This window comes from Typopeltis vanoorti, chromosome 21 (genome assembly GCF_054136105.1).
Source record: "Typopeltis vanoorti isolate ZY-2024b chromosome 21, IOZ_Tvanoo_1.0, whole genome shotgun sequence".
Classification (NCBI taxonomy): Eukaryota; Metazoa; Arthropoda; class Arachnida; order Uropygi; family Thelyphonidae; genus Typopeltis; species Typopeltis vanoorti.
Genome location: NC_143569.1, coordinates 85,134,572 through 85,155,280, shown reverse-complemented (window position 1 = coordinate 85,155,280; position 20,709 = coordinate 85,134,572). Strand labels below are relative to the sequence as shown.

At 37.6% G+C, this 20,709-nt stretch overlaps 1 protein-coding gene across 2 annotated transcripts in view; it reads right to left on the bottom strand.

Moving 5' to 3' along the window:
- The window catches only part of LOC150095070 (peripheral plasma membrane protein CASK-like), a 356,952-nt gene that overhangs the window by 81,810 nt on the left and 254,433 nt on the right, over positions 1-20,709 (bottom strand). For both annotated transcript variants that reach the window (XM_090411455.1, XM_090411456.1), the window contains exon 7: positions 10,757-10,906. In XM_090411455.1, coding sequence (XP_090267581.1) covers positions 10,757-10,906 — 150 coding nt within the window. The remainder of the gene's footprint in view (positions 1-10,756; positions 10,907-20,709) is intronic.

Below are 20,709 nucleotides of genomic sequence, written 5' to 3'. Positions count from 1 at the left end.
CAGGTCCCCAAGATACCCAGGTGACACCAAATCTAAGTGCAGTAGTCAAGATATGGGCGAATCAGAGCCTTATAAAGAGAGATAATAACTTCCCTATCTTCACTTGATAGCATGTTTTTCAACATCCAGGTAATTCTTTTACTTAGTTTACCAACTTTTGCAATATACCCTCTGAACTTCAACTCTTTGTCTACTATTATCCCCAAGCCTCATCAATTTCTTGTAATCCAATACCATCAATATTATTATTATTATTATTAAGAGCAGCCTCCAGGGAGTCAGGGACTCATCGAAGGAGGTCACATACTACATGTACCAGCTATCATACTTATTCTTGAATTCATTCACACTGCTTGCATTCACAACATCCAATGGCAATCCATTCCAATCATGCACTACCCTATGAGAGAAAAACTAAACCCCCCCCCCCTCTTAGCAGCATTCATTCTCAGCTTCCTTTCAGAAGTTTGTAAGTCTCAATCATATCATCTCTCTTTCTCCTGTTTGCTAGTGTCTGCAGTCGTCTGCAGTCTACAAATTCTCAATCTGTCTTCATAATTAGTATTCCATAATCCTGATATCATTTTGAACACTTTCCTTTGCACTCTCTCCAATATATCAGAATCGCAATGGAAACCAGTATATCAGGACTCTGCACAATAGTCCAAGTGAGGTCTTATCAAGACCTTGTAAAGAGGCAAAATGACATCCTTATCTTTACATGTGAACGTTAATTTCAGCATTGCAATTATCTTTTGAGTTGTATTTTCAATCTTTGCTACATGGCCCCTGAACTTCAACCTCCTATCTACTAACACTCCAAGATCTGTAGCCTCATAATCCGACCAATATAATACGACACTGGATATCTAATCATACAAAAGCGAATGACTTTACATTTACTGACATTAATTTTTCCCATGTCCATAATTCCAGCCTATTCAAATTCCTGATTACCCTACCTATCTTTGATATGATATACCATATGCAACCTTTTCAACCCAAAGTGCATAACATTACATGTTGCAACATTAAATTGACAATTATTATCCTTTGCCCACAATACCAATTTATTTAAATCATCCTGCAGGATATCTACATCACCTTTATCAATTATTGCTCTCCCCAGTTTTGCATCATCAGCAAACAACTGAATATCCCCTCTTAAATCTTTCCCAATGTCGCTAATATACAAATTTAAGAGTAGTGGCTCTAGAACTGAACTCTGAGGTACTCCACTAGTCACCATCATTCTCCTAGATTTCAAATCCATCATATACTACTCTCTAGAGTGTTTGTCTGTCTCTCTAGTGTCAATCCCCCCATTCATGCTACTAGCCTCATATCCATTCCCATTTGTTCTCGCTGTTATAATAGTTTTCCATGTGGTATTCTGTAAAATGCCTTTGCAAAGTCAAGGTATCATGGTGTAGCCATTACCTTTATCCAGTTCTGTTGTCACTTTCTTATAAAATGTGAATAAGCTACTAAGACAAGACCTAATCTTTACAAAGCCATGCTGCCCACTATAAGAGTATCGCATCCCTATCCACCCACTGTTGGATTTTACCTTTCACTGACTTTTCCACTACTTTAACAGCCACTCTTGATATATTAACCTCTCTACCGGCCGAGGTGGATGAAATAGTGAGACCAAATTGCTCTTCTTATCCATGTTATTAAATGGGTGTTACAGAATCATATCCAGATTTAGCTGGACATCTATAGACGTCATGGCCGGTTGAGGAGTTAATTGGTCTGTAGTTTGCTATCTCTGTATTGGTGCCAACTTTATGCAATGGTGCTATCTTACTCTCTTTCTACCCCTTTGGATCCAGAGCTGAGACTTAGATTGAACAACTTCATCAGAAGCAATGCCATTTCTCTTGCACATTCATGTAGTACATAGGCTGATATGCCATCCAGTCCCACTGCTGTGTTCACATTCATATTTTTTAATATGCTGCATCTGCCTCAATTTTAATGTGTCTCTGTAACATCAGCAACTGTAAAATGATCACTCACCAACTCAACTATTTCTTTTGGCTCAGTCGCCTTCCTATCACGAGCACTGTTTAAAGTCATCCTACCATAGTCGTATTTCCTCTTACTTGCTACATAATAATAATAATAATAAAAAAAAAACTCTTGTGTGTTTACTTTGGCCTGTTAACTAATTGTTTCCCATAGGCTGATTTGGTCTTTCTTACCATACTAGTCACCCTTCTTGCTTTCACTTTGTACTGCTCATAAGTATGCTGATCACTTTTTTTTTCTTTATATTTCATCCACAATATTTTCTTTCTTTTTTTTTTTTTTTGCAGCTCTTGCTTAACATCTCTACTCATCCACTAATTCTAACATAGTTGGAATTAGTTGGGTATACAGTCTGATACTGGTACTCTCAAGCAATCTCTGACCACTTGCAATGAACTACTGACATTGTTTCCTTGTAGCTTCTCAAGCAATGGCACTGTTCCAAGATGTTCAAGTGATTATGAATATAAATCCCTTCTTGACAGAGAATTCCACATGTTTGGCAACTTCCCAGACCAAGACCACATGGTCACTCTATCTAATTGGAGGAAGAGTGTCTACCTTGGTAAGGGATATATCTTCTGATGATATTATCAGATCCAAAACTTCTGAAACCCCTTATCCTCTCTATAACATGTTGTTTCATACAATTATCCCTTAGCAACTGTATAAATCAGGACTTCAATCTTGCCATGCCCCTTTTCTTCCCTCCAATCAATGTCCCCATAGTTAAATCTCCCATAATAATTTTTGGTGCACACTTATTATGCTCATCTACATTTTCCTGTGGACCCCCTGGTCTATAGCAGCACCAAACAACTTATTTTGTCATATTTGTCTCTATCTCACCAGATAGCCTCAAATAAACCATCTTCCTCAGACTTAAAATCTTCTCTAACTTCTAATTTTGTTGGTTGTAATTCTTCAGCTATCATCAGCAATAACCCACCTTCTGTCTTGTTCCCTCTATCTTCCCTGAAAATATAATATCCTTAACATTCTATCCCTGTAACTATATCATTTTCAGTCAACCAGGTCTCACTGATGCCTATAATTTTTGGCCAAGTCAAGCTGACCAATGCCAAAAACTCCTCACCCTTATTCCTGATACTTCTAGCATTTATGTATGCATTTCAACATCCATTTGTACCAAGTTACCTTTGTATAATGTCATTACCAACCCATTCAAATTGGAAACCTGTGAAATCCCATTTGGCATTGCATAATTATTACTATACACATGCTCATTTGTCACAGGGGTGGCCAGACACATGCCTGATTTCATCCTCCTTAATATTTCTAGTTTCCCTGGTTTTGCACTACCACACTCTCATTAAACAATACTTTCTCCAAACATCTAACTCCAAAACCATTTAAATATAGTCTGTCAGGCATGTATAAGTCCTTTCATCAATCAAATTCACTCCATACATCAATAAAGTGCACACATTCCTCCTGCATAAACTTTTCATTGACTCACTGGCTATGACTTTTCTCATTTCTGTCTTATCATACCAAGGCAGTAGACTAATATCATGTATTATTAACTTATAATCAAAGAAGTCATAAAGTTTATATTCAAACTTAATTTTTACTGAAAATAATAAAATCATCAAATTATCAATATCCAATTAATATTATCAAAAGAAAAAAATTGATAAAAGGTTAGTTTAGCAGTTACATAATCACAATGCCTTTATATCCCAGCTTCAACTTCCTTAAGAAAAAGAGTGCATCAATTATGATGCACTGTTAGTGATATCCTGATGATATTCATAATGAAATTGGTGAAACATCATCCATGGATACTTTACAACAGAATACTTAGAGAAGAAAAATTTTGGGATTCACAGCAAAACGCAAGTGTTATTTTCTTTACAAGCTAGGAAAAGATCCACAAGTTGCAAACAATTACATCTGTTGCTCCAACTACTGTAGTTATATGTGCAAGATTTTAAACTGTTAATGTAGGTTTTCTATAGTATTTGGAGAGCAGTGGTATTTTTCCCAATACTCAGCATGATTTCTATAGTAATTAGTCAACATTAGATCATCTGATTCATCTAGAAACATGGATGTCTGTTGTCAACATGGGAAAAGCTAATGATACAGTCTGGAGGTATTTTCTTCTTCTTATGGTTCTGGCATGCCCTTATATGTTTCTAACTTTCAAACACCCTTTTATTTCCTAACCATTATTCCAGGATGTGGCTATCCCTATGCCTATAGTATATTTTGTGTGCAAATTGCATTTATTCTGCTGGCTGATTTACCTGATTTATTTGAAGGATGAAAAACCCAAGTTTCTGAAGAAAAAAAAAAAAGAAAAAGAAAAAAAACCCTGTTGCCTTCTTATGAGACCAGCTAACTTGCATTCAATCAAAAAAAGCCAGAGATGTGGAATCAAGCTTTCTCTTTTTATTAAAACTGCCAATACAGCTAACTTCTAAGTTGAGCAAGAATTACATTTTTCCCCAACCATACTACCTAGAAGAGGGAGCTTCTTAAGGATGTGTCTTACATATAACACTTTTTGCTGTTAAAGTTAACTCTATAATGGAACAACTTCCTCCACCTGTAGACAATAACGTTATCAATTTCTGTCATTCATGTAGATTGAGGGTTACTGAAAATAACTGCAAGAAGCTATTTATCATCTCACTTCACAGAAACTAACAGTTTAGGTTTTCACCAGAAAAAATGTCTCTGTACACTTTTGTCAAAATGCAGCTTTCACTTAGAATTAAAGGTGGGACAAATTAATATCCAATATGTAGTGGAACTAATTTTTGACAAAAATCTTGCATTCCTTGAACCCATTCATCAATGGCCTCTCACAATGAGGCTTTGGATGCCATGGAGATTTCCTTGCAATAATAATAATTGCGACAAAAAAGTAAGGGAGCACACTGAACATTTTTCATTGTCTGTACATGCACTTGTTTGCTCAAAGCTAGATTACAGGTAAGGTATATGATTCTGAAAGGGAAAGTACTCTTTAATGGTTAGACCCTGTTCATCACCAGAGAATATGCATAGCAGCTAATACATTTTGCATACTACCTAAAGTTAGTCTTTATCTAAAATGAATGAATCCATTTTCTCACTTTGACATCAGCAGCTTTCACCTAACTATGCTCTCTAAAAAAAAAATTCTTACCTGATTATCCTATGTAGACTAGCACCTGTTCACACATTAGGAAGTTCAACAGTATGCATATCAAAGAAATTATACAAGTCATAGATACAGTTATCTCTATTAACTGTATAGATATACAGTTAATAATTTGCCATAACTCTTCCATACCTTTTTCACATATACTTCTTATAAGTTCGATCTGTATACCATCTAATCCGGGGGATTTTCCTTCTTTCATCTTTTGAATTGCTAGATTCAATTCCTCCATCATGATATTATCTCTGCCCACTATACTCTTTCATTTGATTTTCTCCTCTTTCTCTGTCTTCATAACAATTTATCTACATATTCCTCCCATCTCTGTAATATCTTCTCTTTTTCTATCAAAATTTCACCTCTTTCATTCTTGACTGCTCCAAACTTTTGTATCTATCTCCTTCCTGTCATCATATTAATGTTTTTATAAATGCCTTTTATGTCATTTCTTTCTGCCTTTGCTGTTGTGTCTTGACTGATTTCATCTAACCACTCTTCTTTTTTCCTTCTTATCTCTCTTTGTAACTCCCTATTCAAGTCTTTAAACTGCTTTTTTCCCCTCCTCTGTTTTACTATTAACTAGCTTTCTTCTTTTTGTCATTTTTCTCAAAATACTTTCTGTTATCCATGGTTTTTTCTTTTCTCTCTTTCCTCCTCTTTTTTAGCTAAATGTAATTCTGTAGCAAGTACATATAAATGAAGATTTCAAAGATGTGGGATTAAAAGTGCAAATTCCTTCTGCTTTATGTGTTTCTCATCAACAAAAGGTTTTAAACCTATAGAAAATAGGTTTAAAACCTTTTGTAGGCAGGCTAAGGATTTTATATTTATTTATGTTTTGTGTTCTTTAAATTTATTTTTTACATAGTCCCCCACAAAAATCTTGCTTTATAGACCAAGCCTGGAATTTTTGAACCACTACAGGATTCCAAGAAAGCAGGAAGAAAAATTCTACCTGCCTGTGCCAAAGATCAATCAACTTTAGAATTGGCTGTAAAAATCTTAGAAAGTTCCTGTAGTCAGTAACTGGAATCAAACCTATAATGTTTTTTCTTCTACAGATCATCATGGGGCTTCTGAGGTATTCTGATCATTTTCTATTGCATTCAAAACAACTTGATCCATTGAAGTGCAGCATCAACATCTTTCTTTTGTTTCCCCATTCTCCCCAAACCAAAAACTGTATTAATATTTTGCATTACTATAAAAGCACTTAACATGAAACAATTATTATTATTATTATTATTATTGTTCCGGGAAACTCCAAGGAGTCGACAGACTCATCGAGGGAGGCCCTAACATCATGTCAAGAACAACTATTCAACATTCACACAGTATCTATCATACCTTGCCTTGAACTCATTCACGGTCGTAGCACCCACAACAGACTCTGGAAGCTTATTCCACTCATTTACCACTCTCCAAGTAAAGAACCTAGCTCTAACACCCTTGTCAACCATGCTCTTGCCCAGCTTCCATGCATGGCCCCTAGTCCTCCCACCACCAGTCATATTTTCAAAAATATCTTCTGGATCAATCTTATAAAAACCCTTCAGTAATTTGAATGTCTCAATCATATCACCCCTCCTTCGCCTATCGTCCAATTTCTGCAATCCACAAATCTTCAACCTATTCTCATAAGGTTCATTCCACAGACCTGCTATCATCTTGGTCACTCGTCTCTGGACCCTCTCCACTTCCTCCCCATCACGAAGAAACCCTGGTGCCCATAGCTGGGCACAGAAGTCCAGATGGGGGCTTATCAAGGCTCGATACAGAGAAACAACAACTTGTTCGTCTCTGCATGTTAAAGTATTTTTCAGAAGCCAAGTGATTTGGTGAGCTGTTTTAGTTACTTTTGCAATGTGCCCCCTAAACTTCAACTCCCTATCCACCAACACTCCCAAATCCCTGGCCTCATCAATCTCCTGGAGTATGGTTCCACCAATGCGATATACTGCTGCTATTCTTTTCACCCCAAAGTGCATAACCTTACACTTTGCCACATTAAATTGACATCCATTTTTCCTAGCCCAGTCCTCCAAACTATCCAAATCATCCTGTAAAATTTTGACATCCTGTGCACTCACAATTGCTCTACCCAACTTTGCATCATCAGCAAACAAGTGAACACTTCCTCTCAGATCCTTTCCAATATCATTGATGAACAAATTGAAAAGCAGTGGTCCAAGAACAGAGCCCTGTGGCACTCCACTAGTCACAAGACGTCTTTTAGACTCCACTCCTGAATAAACCACTCTTTGATATCTCTCCTTCAACTACCCTCCTATCCATCTCACCAACCCTATATCTATACCATCTGCTCCAGTTTACTGATTAGGGTTCCATGTGGTATCCTATCAAAGGCCTTGGCAAGGTCCAGTAGTATCACTGTAAACCCATTACCCGTATCCAGTTCAGCCGTCACTGTGTTATAAAACGTGAGCAAGTTACTGAGGCATGATCTACCCTTCACAAAACCATGTTGTCCCCCATACAATATCCCATTTTCATCTATCCAATCCTGTATTCTTTTCTTGACTAATTTCTCTAAGACCTTGACAATGATTCCTGATATGCTAATCGGTCGGTAATTTACTACAGCAGTCTTGGAACCACCTTTATGCAGTGGAACTATTTTCCCCTCTTTCCACCCGCTCGGGACTAACCCAGACCCGAGACTCAAATTAAACAAAATGGTCAAGGGTACTGACAATTCTTTAGCTGCTTCTCGTACAACACGAGCTGGTATACCATCCAATCCCACAGATGTATTGACATTGAGGTTATGCAATACACTACTCACCTCCACTTCATTAACCACAATTCCCGTATAATCTACTGGTTTATTCGTTTCTGCAATGTCACCACCTGGATGATATACTTTTGCAAAGTGCTCACTCAGTAACTCAACTATCTCAACTGATTCAGTTACCTCCCTACCATCGGCATTCTTTAAAATCAATCTGCCATGTACATTTTTCTTTTTACTTGCTACATATCTAAAAAACTGTTTAGGATTCTCTTTAGCCTGCATGGCCAATGTTATTTCGTAATCCTTTTTTGCTTTTCTTACCACACTCGTCACCCTTCTGGCCTGCGCTTTATACCATTCATGTGCCTGCCGGTCACCCTTCTCCTTAAATTCCCTCCATAGTTGTTTCTTTTTTTGCAGCTCAAGCTTAATGGTGTTATTCATCCATTTAACCCCTACTTGATTTATTATTCGGACTCTAGGTATACAGTCAGCCATTGCTTCATGCAAGCACTTCTTAACTACCTCCCATGCACTATCAACTTCTAGTCCTTGCAGTTGTACATGCCATGGCACTGAACCAATCAAACTCCTAAGCTTGTCATACTTTCCAGCCCGATAATTCCATATGTACCCTGTCTTAATTGAAAATTCTACACCTTTAGCCACCTCCCAAGTTAAGACCCTATGATCACTCTCACTGATTGGTGGCAATGTGGTCATATTTGTTACAGCCAAATCCTCAGATGTAATTACTAGGTCAAGCACTCTCTGACCCCTAGTATTTTCCATTACATGCTGTCGCAGATAGTTATCCCTTAATAACCGCATAAAATCCAGTTCCTTCCTCCCGTGTGTCCTCTCCTCACTCCAATCAATGCGACCATAGTTGAAATCTCCCATAATAATCACCCTCCTTCCACCCATTTCTTCTATTTGCTTGTGCATACTGTCACCACCATCTTTTCCATCACCTGGTCTATAGCAGCACCCAATTGTATATTTAGTTCTGCTAGCCACAATCTCACACCAAATGGCCTCAAATGTGCTCTTTTCTCTATCCTGCAATTCAACTTCTATTCTCCTTGGCTGGAGCTCATCAGCTATCATCAACAATACTCCTCCCCCCATTTTATTCTCTCTGTCATTCCTGAACACACTATACCCATCACATTCAATCCCACTAGTTATATCATCTACAGTCAGCCATGTTTCACTAATACCTATAACCTGTGGTCTGGAAGTGCCAACCATGGCCAAAAACTCTTCCTTCTTGTTCCTAATACTCCTAGTATTAGTGTACATGAATTTAAGACCCCCATTAGCTCCAACCCTACCTTGATGCCTTATATTAACTATCCCACTCAGATTTGTTGTCCTTATTTGCTCTGGCATATTATATTCATTCTTACATTCAACTGCCTCCATAAGGACTGTATCTCTACTCCCCCCCCCTTAACAAATCTAGTTTCCCTGAATTTGCACATCCACTACATTCAGCAACACTTTCTCAAGTCTTCTTACACCGTAACCATTCAAATGCAAGCCATCCATCTTATATAGATCCTTTCGCCCATCAAACTCACTCCACACGTCCACAAATTCCACACCACTCGTCATACATAACCCACGCAAAAAGTCATTCGCAATTATGGCCCTCCTTTTAAACATTTCACTGTCATTCCATGGCAAAAGACTAATCATTCTAACTCTCTCACTCTCTTCTTTTGCTACTTCAAACAATTCATTCAGGTCTTCTATCATTTCCATTTTATCTCCTTTCAAATCATTCGTACCTGCCACAACAATCATTTCTTTCACCCTTTCCTTTTGCTCTCTAATAGACTCAGTTACGTCCTTTATGGTCGCACCAGGTTGGTACGATTTTGTCAAATCCTCTACTAACACACCTCGTACTAACGAGTCTCCATACAGCACTCTATCCTTCATTTTGTTCATGTTCACATTCATACGTCTATTTTTCCTGTGATACCTTTTATTATTGGTTGGTTCATTGAGTCTACTTTTTTTCATGCACTCTAGCTGCTGTTTTGCTCTTTCTATCGCACTATTCAACAACGTGATCTCACTCAATGCATCTATCTCATCTTTTTTATTCTCTGAGAAACCATTTATACTATCATTCACACTCTCACAATTTTCATGTACAACCTTGCCGTTTCTTGTCATATCCCTATTTCCTTCATTCTGAAGGTTGACAAAAATATCACACTCACGATCCGAAATACACTTCAATTCCTCATTCTCCCTACATTTTCTACACACATTCAATCCTTTATTATCATCTAACCGCACTCCGCAAAGCATACATTTCACAGCTAGTACACTGACTCATTTCTTTTATGCTACCGTTCTTTGATAACGATGGCGAACCATCATTACTGGTCGCCATTTTCCTTCGCACAGGTGCCATACTTATTTGCAACGTGTTTTGTCAAATTATACGTTATAACACACCAAAAACAGACGCACTAAAATATGCAAGGCAAACAAAACAAAACTACACAATATTAAGTAATTTGTATCGATAACTGAAAATGATACTTATCTTATCTGGAGCTTGCACGAACACTACACATTACTAATTCATCTAGCGGCAACTTCCCGACATAGATATGTTATAAAACACTTTAGTAACACTAACCACGCTAATAAAGCTCCAATAATATACCAAAATTACACACTTAAGTCCATTAAATTGAATCCAAAACATCAATAAATCAACAAAAAACACAAATCTCTCTCTCAAATTAAAAAAAAACACTCACCAAGTAAAACTAAAGTTTTTCTCCTGAAGGCAGGTAGTCGAACAACTTCTTCATAAGTAACGACATCCAACTGGTCAAAGACTGCATTGTGCTTTGCCAAGTATTTGTCACGAAAGTGTTTTTTCTTTCGTGAAAATATTGAGCAATTTACTGAAGAAAGAAAACAAACGTGAATCATTTTATTTTTGATTTACAGATATTATAAAGTATAGCTCAATTTAAAAAAAATTTAATTTATTATTATTTTTTTTTAAATCATATATGCACTATTAAAAGACACGGCTAGTTGAAACATACATGCTTCCTAGTTGGCAATAGCCTTTTGCTGTTGTCCCAGTACAATGAACAATGGAGCAATAACACAAATACACATGATTTGCACACCAACTCATTTGATTTCTGTTCAGTATTCATCCATCAAAACATTTTGTGATTTAGCAAAAAACTTTTATTTAAACCTCAAAAGCAATGCTAAAATCGATGAAGTATTTATCATGCTAAGCTTAACATTTACAATAAAGCTGCTGCTGAATGAATTTGGTATAAGACAGTATATCTTAACCTGTAGTTAATGCCTACACTGGAGATCTCTAGCAGTTTAAGAAATTAAAAATATGTTTCCTAACATTAACGAAGTAGATATGTGGGTGGTCTGAAAAGTTATCGGTCTAACAATGAAAAAACAAATTTATAATTTCAAAATTATTTTTATTTTTCAACATAATCTCCCTTAATATATTTAATCCAGTGACTAATTAGACTAATATCACTGGAATAAATGTATTAGACTAATACATTTATTCCAGTGATGCTCCAGTGACATTATCCCGTCCCTGTAATGGTTCTCACTAAGATCTGCAAAATACTCCTCTACAGCTCCAATCACCTCTTGATTCAAAGAAAAACGCTGACTAGCGAGGAAGAGTTTTATTTTGGGAAGAGACAGAAGTCAGAGGGAGCCAAATCTGGAGAATAGGGTGGATGTTCCAACAAGTCATAGTGCAGATCTCTTAATTTTGCCATTGATAAAACACCTCTGTGGGCAGGTGCATTGTCTTGATGAAAGATGATTTTTTTCTTCTGCAAACCAGGTCTTTTCTCACAAATTTTTTCATCTAGTCTGGTTAAAAGATTGAAATAATATTCTCGGTTATTGTTTTAACCATTTTCAAGATACTTAATAAACAAAATGCATCCCAAAACACTGATGCCATGACCTTGTCTTCTTTGGCGCTGAACAACTGGCTTCTGTCCACTGTTTTCAGTGCTGTTTGTTCTGGTGTGTAATGATGAATTCTAGTTTCATCCACAGTAATAAATCGACACACAAAATCAGTTTTATTCTTGTTAAAATGCTCTAAGCACTGTTCAGATATTTTCATGCAAGTGCGTTTTTGATCTGCATGGCACCCATCTTGTGCAAAGCTTTATCATTTGCAATTCTTCACGCAAAATATATCCTACACTTTCTTTTGAAATGCCTATAGTCTCAGCAATTTCACGCACTTTGACTTGCCGGTCATCCAATACCATATCGTGCACTTGATCAATGATTTCTGGTGTTGTTACACTTTTTGGACATCCTTCACGTGGATCATCTTCAAGGCTGGTATGGCCACGTTTAAACTTGGCAGCCCATTTTTTAATTGTCAAAAACAAAGGAGAAGAGTGCCCATAAACTTTTATGAACTTTGAATGAATTTCTGTATCAAGGGATACAGACACACTTTGGCATCAGACAGCTGTATAAAACAAACTACTTGATAGAATGACTTGCAATTTCACATCGATGCTTATACCAACTTAAAAAAAAATCTTGCCGATAGTGTTGCCATTTATGGTTGAGGCCGAGAACTTTTCAGACCTACCAGATATATATATATATATATATACATATAGTTTGAAATAAGTTTGAAAACAAGCTGGAAAGTAAAAGTTTGATTAAAAATCTATTTAATGTAAATACTGACAAATTAATGGCAATTTATTTTGTGAATGATGTACATAGAGAAAGTGATAAGAGAATAAACATGTGGAACTATTATTACATAAAACAGAAAAGGCATCATTGTTTAACAAGTCATATTCTGAATCCACAATAAAGCTTCAGGTTTAACATAAGAAAAGCCCATATAAGTTCCAGGATAAGAAAACACAGGGCAGTCATTAACAATCTCGTTATGGAGAATCATTCCATTTCCATTTGTGGAGCATCTATTTGCATCTGCAGTGTCCAGTCCAGATGCCATTAAGTGTAGACTAAAGATGTCTTGGAAGGTTAAAACCCTTTACTCTGGCAGTTGGATCAAGAAAAGCGATGTATAAGTTAGAGGTATGTGTTTCTGCCTGCATAGTTTCAGGCTGATATTATATTAAAGAAGACTTCAAGCAACATTTGCACAGCAGTTCTCCAAGCAGGTTGTTTAGATTTCAGTCTCTGAGTAGCTGTGTCGGAAATGTCTTCATGTATGGGCAAGTCACTATTCTCAATAATTTTATTCCATTTGGTGTAAAGTATTGAGGGCATGCTTGAAATAAAATGCTTGAGAATAGTGACTTGCCCATACATGAAGACATTTCCTACACAGCTACTCAGAGACTGAAATCTAACAACCTGCTTGGAGAACTGCTGGGCAAATGTTGTTTGAAGTCTTCTTTAATATAATATCAGCCTGAAAACTATGCAGGCAGAAACACATACCTCTAACTTATACATCACTTTTCCTGATCCAACTGCCAGAGTAAAGGGTTTTAACCTTCCAAGACATCTTTAGTCTACACTTAATGGGATCTGGACTGGACACTGCAGATGCAAATAGATGCTCCACAAATGGAAATGGAATGATTCTCCATAACGAGATTGTTAATGACTGCCCTGTGTTTTCTTATCCTGGAACTTATATGGGCTTTTCTTATGTTAAACCTGAAGCTTTATTGTGGATTCAGAATATGACTTGTTAAACAATGATGCCTTTTCTGTTTTATGTAATAATAGTTCCACATGTTTATTCTCTTATCACTTTCTCTATGTACGTCATTCACAAAATTTGGAAAATCAACTTTTCCAGTCGATTTGGAAAATCGACTGGAAAAGTACCCACTCTTTACACCATACAAAAGCCTGGTACAAGAAAATTTAAGGAAGCCTGCGAAATCCTGATAAACCACCCAAATATCAACAATAATGGTGGCATGAAAACTCCAAGAATCTGGATGGCACATATTCAGCCCACCTAATATTCAGTATCCAGCATATTTCAGGACTCTAGGCAACCTACAGCTAAGAGTGGAAACCATTCCATACCAACTGGTTGGAATTTATACGTATAATCATGGTGTTAATATATATATATATAGACTTGTTGTTGCTCCCAATGTAAATTTACAACCAATAGATAATATTAAGAATAAGACTCTAGCGTTTATGTAGTAGGGTTTTTTTTCCCACCAGAGGTCAGGCCAATAATTGTTGTAACGGTTGGTCAGTAACTTTAGCAAACCATGTAGATTGTAGTGCAGCTTGTTTCTCTGTATATAGTATATATGCTCCAGAAGATGACCTTGATATAAAGGACGAAAAGTCGAGTGTGGAATTTGGTTTATATTAAACTAAAATTTTACTCAAACACGGTAGTTGTCTCCATAATTTTCCAAAATGTACAGTAACAATAAATCACTACGACAAACAATGGTAACGCTACTGTGGTCATCAAAACTAATCAGAAAATGAATGTGTTGCTTGGAGACTGCACTACTAATAAACTGTCTGGATAATGTCCCACCAATTCTCAGAAAAAAACATTAAAAAGGAGTCTGAAAAATGCCACCTTCTTGGCCTCCTGAAACAGTAAAAATAACTCAAACCATTTAGTCCTCCCATCCTACCTGGATATATGGATTGCCTAAAATTCATAAAGCTAATAGCCCTCTCCATCCCAGAGTGGATACTACCGGCTCCTCCTCTTTTAAATTAGCCAAACAATTAGCTAAATCATTAACCCCCACTTACTGGTCATATTTTATCTTATATTAAATTCCACTCAGTTTAAATCTTTTATTCAAAATTTAGTTTTAAACAATAATGAAATCATAGTGAGCTTTGATATTAGCTAATTATTTACAACATTCTCCTTTCTGACACTTTAACTTTACTGAAAAATGTCCCCCCCCCCCCCAATATTACTATTTTTTTTTTCAATTTTGCCATCCATGTTATCTACTACTCTTGGAAGGATACCATATATATAAAGAGACAGAGGGTACAGTCATAGGTTCTCCTCTCTAGCCCATTTCTTTATGGAACATTTTGAAAAACATGCCATTGATACTGTCATTCTCAAATTTTCTATTTGGCTAAGATATAGTAATGATGTGTTCTCTATTTGGCCACATGGCTCAGACACATCAGACTCCTTCCTCTTCCTAAACAGCCAGCACCATAGAATCCACTTCACTATAGAAAAAGAAAACAATATAATAATAACCTCCCTTTTCTAGATACTTGAATCATGCATCTTCCCAATTGCACCCTTTTTTTCTTTCTTTCTCAGGTAGATACATACACACAGATGTAGATACACACAGTTTAGGACAAAGGTAGAAAATACTGATGCAGAGAATTGTTATTATTATTATTGCATCCTCCATGGAGTCAGAAGACTCACTGTGGAAGGCTCATTCAACTGACAACATGTTTATCATACTGAATCTTATCCATAACACTCCTTGCATTAACAACACATTTTGGTAATGTGTTCCATTCACTGACAATTCTCCATGTAAAAAATCTACTCCTCACACCCCTGTTAATCATACTCTTATATAACTTCCAAGGATGACCTCTGATTTCCCCTCTCTTGCCTTCTACTCTTTTTATAATCTCATCTCATTTGATCATCTCAACATGTCTCATTTGAGTGAGATCGCGTTGTTGAATAGTGCGATAGAAAGAGCAAAACAGCAGCTAGAGTGCATGAACAAAAGTAGACTGAATGAACCAACCAATAATAAAAGGTATGACAGGAAAAATAGACGTATGAATGTGAACATGAACAAAATGAAGGATAGAGTGCTGTATGGAGACTCGTTAGTACGAGGTGTGTTAGTAGAGGATTTGACAAAATCATACCAACCTAGTGCGACCATAAAGGACGTAACTGCGTCTATTAGAGAGCAAAAGGAAAGGGTGAAAGAAATGATTGTTGTGGCAGGTACGAATGATTTGAAAGGAGATAAAATGGAAATGATAGAAGACCTGAATGAATTGTTTGAGGTAGCAAAAGAAAAGAGTGAGAGAGTTAGAATGATTAGTCTTTTGCCACGGTATGACAGTGAAATGTTTAAAAGGAGGGCTATAATTGCAAATGACTTTATGCGTGGGTTATGTATGACGAGTGGTGTGGAATTTGTGGATGTGTGGAGTGAGTTTGATGGGCGAAAGGATCTATATAAGATGGATGGCTTGCATTTGAATGGTTACGGTGTAAGAAGACTTGAGAAAGTGTTGCTGAATGTAGTGGATGTGCAAATTCAGGGAAACTAGATTTGTTAGGGGGGGGGGGAGAGTAGAGATACAGTCCTTATGGAGGCAGTTGAATGTAAGAATGAATATAATATGCCAGAGCAAATAAGGACAACAAATCTAAGTGGGATAGTTAATATAAGGCATCAAGGTAGGGTTGGAGCTAATGGGGGTCTTAAATTCATGTACACTAATACTAGGAGTATTAGGAACAAGAAGGAAGAGTTTTTGGCCATGGTTGGCACTTCCAGACCACAGGTTATAGGTATTAGTGAAACATGGCTGACTGTAGATGATATAACTAGTGGGATTGAATGTGATGGGTATAGTGTGTTCAGGAATGACAGAGAGAATAAAATGGAGGGAGGAGTATTGTTGATGATAGCTGATGAGCTCCAGCCAAGGAGAATAGAAGTTGAATTGCAGGATAGAGAAAAGAGCACATTTGAGGCCATTTGGTGTGAGATTGTGGCTAGCAGAACTAAATATACAATTGGGTGCTGCTATAGACCAGGTGATGGAAAACATGGTGGTGACAGTATGCACAAGCAAATAGAAGAAATGGGTGGAAGGAGGGTGATTATTATGGGAGATTTCAACTATGGTCGCATTGATTGGAGTGAGGAGAGGACACATGGGAGGAAGGAACTGGATTTTATGCGGTTATTAAGGGATAACTATCTGCGACAGCATGTAATGGAAAATACTAGGGGTCAGAGAGTACTTGACCTAGTAATTACATCTGAGGATTTGGCTGTAACAAATATGACCACATTGCCACCAATCGGTGAGAGTGATCATAGGGTCTTAACTTGGGAGGTGGCTAAAGGTGTAGAATTTTCAATTAAGACAGGGTACATGTGGAATTATCTGGCTGGAAAGTATGACAAGCTTAGGAGTTTGATTGGTTCAGTGCCATGGCATGTATAACTGCAAGGACTAGAAGTTGATAGTGCATGGGAGGTAGTTAAGAAGTGCTTGCAAGAAGCAATGGCTGACTGTATACCTAGAGTCCGAATAATAAATCAAGTAGGGGTTAAATGGATGAATAACACCATTAAGCTTGAGTTGCAAAAAAAGAAACAACTATGGAGGGAATTTAAGGAGAAGGGTGACCGGCAGGCACATGAACGGTATAAAGCACAGGCCAGAAGGGTGACGAGTGTGGTAAGAAAAGCAAAAAAGGATTACGAAAGAACATTGGCCATGCAGGCTAAAGAGAATCCTAAACAGTTTTTTAGATATGTAGCAAGTAAAAGGAAAAATGTACATGGCAGATTGATTTTAAAGAATGCCGATGGTAGGGAGGTAACTGAATCAGTTGAGATAGTTGAGTTACTGAGTGAGCACTTTGCAAAAGTATATCATCCAGGTGGTGACATTGCAGAAACGAATAAACCAGTAGATTATACGGGAATTGTGGTTAATGAAGTGGAGGTGAGTAGTCTATTGCATAACCTCAATGTCAATACATCTGTGGGATTGGATGGTATACCAGCTCGTGTTGTACGAGAAGCAGCTAAAGAATTGTCAGTACCCTTGACCATTTTGTTTAATTTGAGTCTCGGGTCTGGGTTAGTCCCGAGCGGGTGGAAAGAGGGGAAAATAGTTCCACTGCATAAAGGTGGTTCCAAGACTGCTGTAGTAAATTACCGACCGATTAGCATATCAGGAATCATTGTCAAGGTTTTAGAGAAAATAGTCAAGAGGAAAATACAAGATTGGATAGAAGAAAATGGGATACTGTATCGGGGACAGCATGGTTTTGTGAAGGGTAGGTCATGCCTCAGTAACTTGCTCACGTATTATAACACAGTGACGGCTGAACTGGATAAGGGTAATGGGTTTACGGTGATTCTACTGGACCTTGCTAAGGCCTTTGACAGGATTCCACATGGAATTCTAATCAGTAAATTGCAGCATATGGGAATGGACATAGGGTTGGTGAGATGGGTAGGAGGGTGGTTGACGGAGAGATATCAGAGAGTGGTTTACTCGGGAGTAGAGTCCACAAGACGGCCTGTGACTAGTGGTGTGCCACAAGGATCTGTTCTTGGACCACTGCTGTTTAATTTGTTCATAAATGATATAGGAAATGATCTGAGAGGAACAGTTCATTTGTTTGCGGATGATGCGAAGTTGGGTAGGGCAATAGTGAATGCAGATGACGTCAAAATTTTGCAGGATGATTTGGATAGATTGGAGGTCTGGGCTAAGGAGAATGGATGTCAGTTTAATGTGGCAAAATGTAAGGTTATGCATTTTGGGGTGAAAAGATTGGCGGCAGTTTACTGCATTGGTGGAACCCTGCTCCAGGAAATTGATGAGGCACGAGATTTAGGAGTGTTGGTAGATAAGGAATTGAAATTTAGGGGACACATTGCAAAAGTGACCAAAACAGCTCATCAAATCACTTGGTTGCTGAAGAATACGATGACAAGCAGAGACAAGCAGGTTATTGTTCCTCTGTATCGAGCCTTGATAAGACCCCATCTAGACTACTGTGCTCAGATTTGGTCACCTAGGTTTCTTCTTGATGGGGAGGAGGTGGAGAGGATCCAGAGGCGAGTGACCAAGATGATAGCAGGTCTGTGGAATGAACCGTATGAGAACAGGTTGAGGATTTGTGGGTTGCAAAAATTGGTTGATAGGCGGAGGAGGGGAGATATGATTGAGACATTCAAATTACTGAAGGGTTTCTATAAAATTGATTCAGAAGATATTTTTGAGAACAGGGCTGGTTGTGGGAGGACTGGGGGACATCCGTGGAAGCTGGGCAAGAGTGTGGTTGGTAGTTTGTTTGAGCTGGGTTCTTTACTTTTAGAGTAGTGAATGAGTGGAATGCGCTCCCTGAGTCTGTGGTGGATGCTGTGACAGTGAATGAGTTTAAGGCGAGGTATGATAGATACTGTATGAATGTCAAATAGTTGTGATGAATATGATTTGGGGCCTCCCTCGATGAGTCCAATGACTCCCTGGAGTTGCCCGTAATAATAGTAATAATAATAGTTATCTGGATTAATCCGATAAAATCCTTTCACTAACTTAAATGTCTCTATCATATCACCTCTTTTCCTCCTATCCACTAAACTCTGCAGTCCATATTTCTTCAACCTCTCTCCATAGCCAGCATTCCAAAGTCCTGATATTATCTTAATCACTCTTTTCCAATGTTTCCACATCACACTTAAAACTAGGTGACCAGCTTTGAGCACAATAGTCCAATTGTGGTCTGACCAGTGCTTTACACAGTGGCACAACCACTTCCTTATATGATGTGCAGCCTTTGTAACACTAGCAATATGCCCTTTAAACTTCAGTCTACTATCAACCATCACTCCCAAATCTCGAATCTCATCCGTTTATCTGCAGTATGGCACTGTCAATATAGTGCACAGCCTTATATTTCTGCACTCCAAAATGCAACACCTTGCACTTATTAATATTAAAACTACAACCCCACTCCTTTGTCTAAGTCAAAAGTCTCTTCCTGAAGGCAATTAACATCAGCAGTGGGACTTACCATTCTCCCCAACTTTGCACCATAAGCAAACAGCTGAAGATCCCCACTCAGTTCACATGATACAGGGTGGTCCAAAATGTACCTACCAAATTTAATGTTGTATTACTCCTGAACAAGGAGGCATACAAATCTCAGCCAAAGTGTATTAAGGTCTATCTTATGCCATTTATATTATTACATGTTCAATATGTTAACCTTCCACCTCAACGATCTTTTGCAATCGTATCACAAAATTGTTCACCACCTTGTGGAGAATGTCTGTTGGAATAGCCAAGATTTCATGCTCGTTAGATGACTTTAACTCCTCCGAAGTCTTTGGATTGTTTCATAAAATGGCTTTTATGAAACACAAATGGCTTGATGGCTATAATGTGTCAGTAAGGTTTTTTCTAATTATATCAGCTAATTGCAGAGAAAATTATATATAAACTTGGTAAGTACATTTTGGACCACCTGTATATTGTTTACAAACAAGTTAAACAGCCGGGGTCCAAGAACTTTTAGGACAAAGGTAGAAAATACTGATGCAGAGAATTGTTATTATTATTGCATCCTCCATGGAGTCAGAAGACTCATTGTGGAAGGCTCATTCAACTGACAACATGTTTATCATACTGAATCTTAAAATCCATAACACTCCTTGCATTAACAACACATTCTGGTAATGTGTTCCATTCACTGACAATTCTCCATGTAATACAGTCAAAGTATTCAATGAGCAGTTTATTAGTGTTTCGTCCTTGTGAAGGTGACATCACGAGAAGCTGGAGAGTATAAGGTGGAGGAGGAGGGACTAAAGGTGAGTGAGCAGGAGGTACATGAGGGATTGACTAAACTTGATGTTAATAAGGCAGTAGAAGATAATATATCACTGCATCTTTGGAAGATGCAGTGATATATTACTGCATC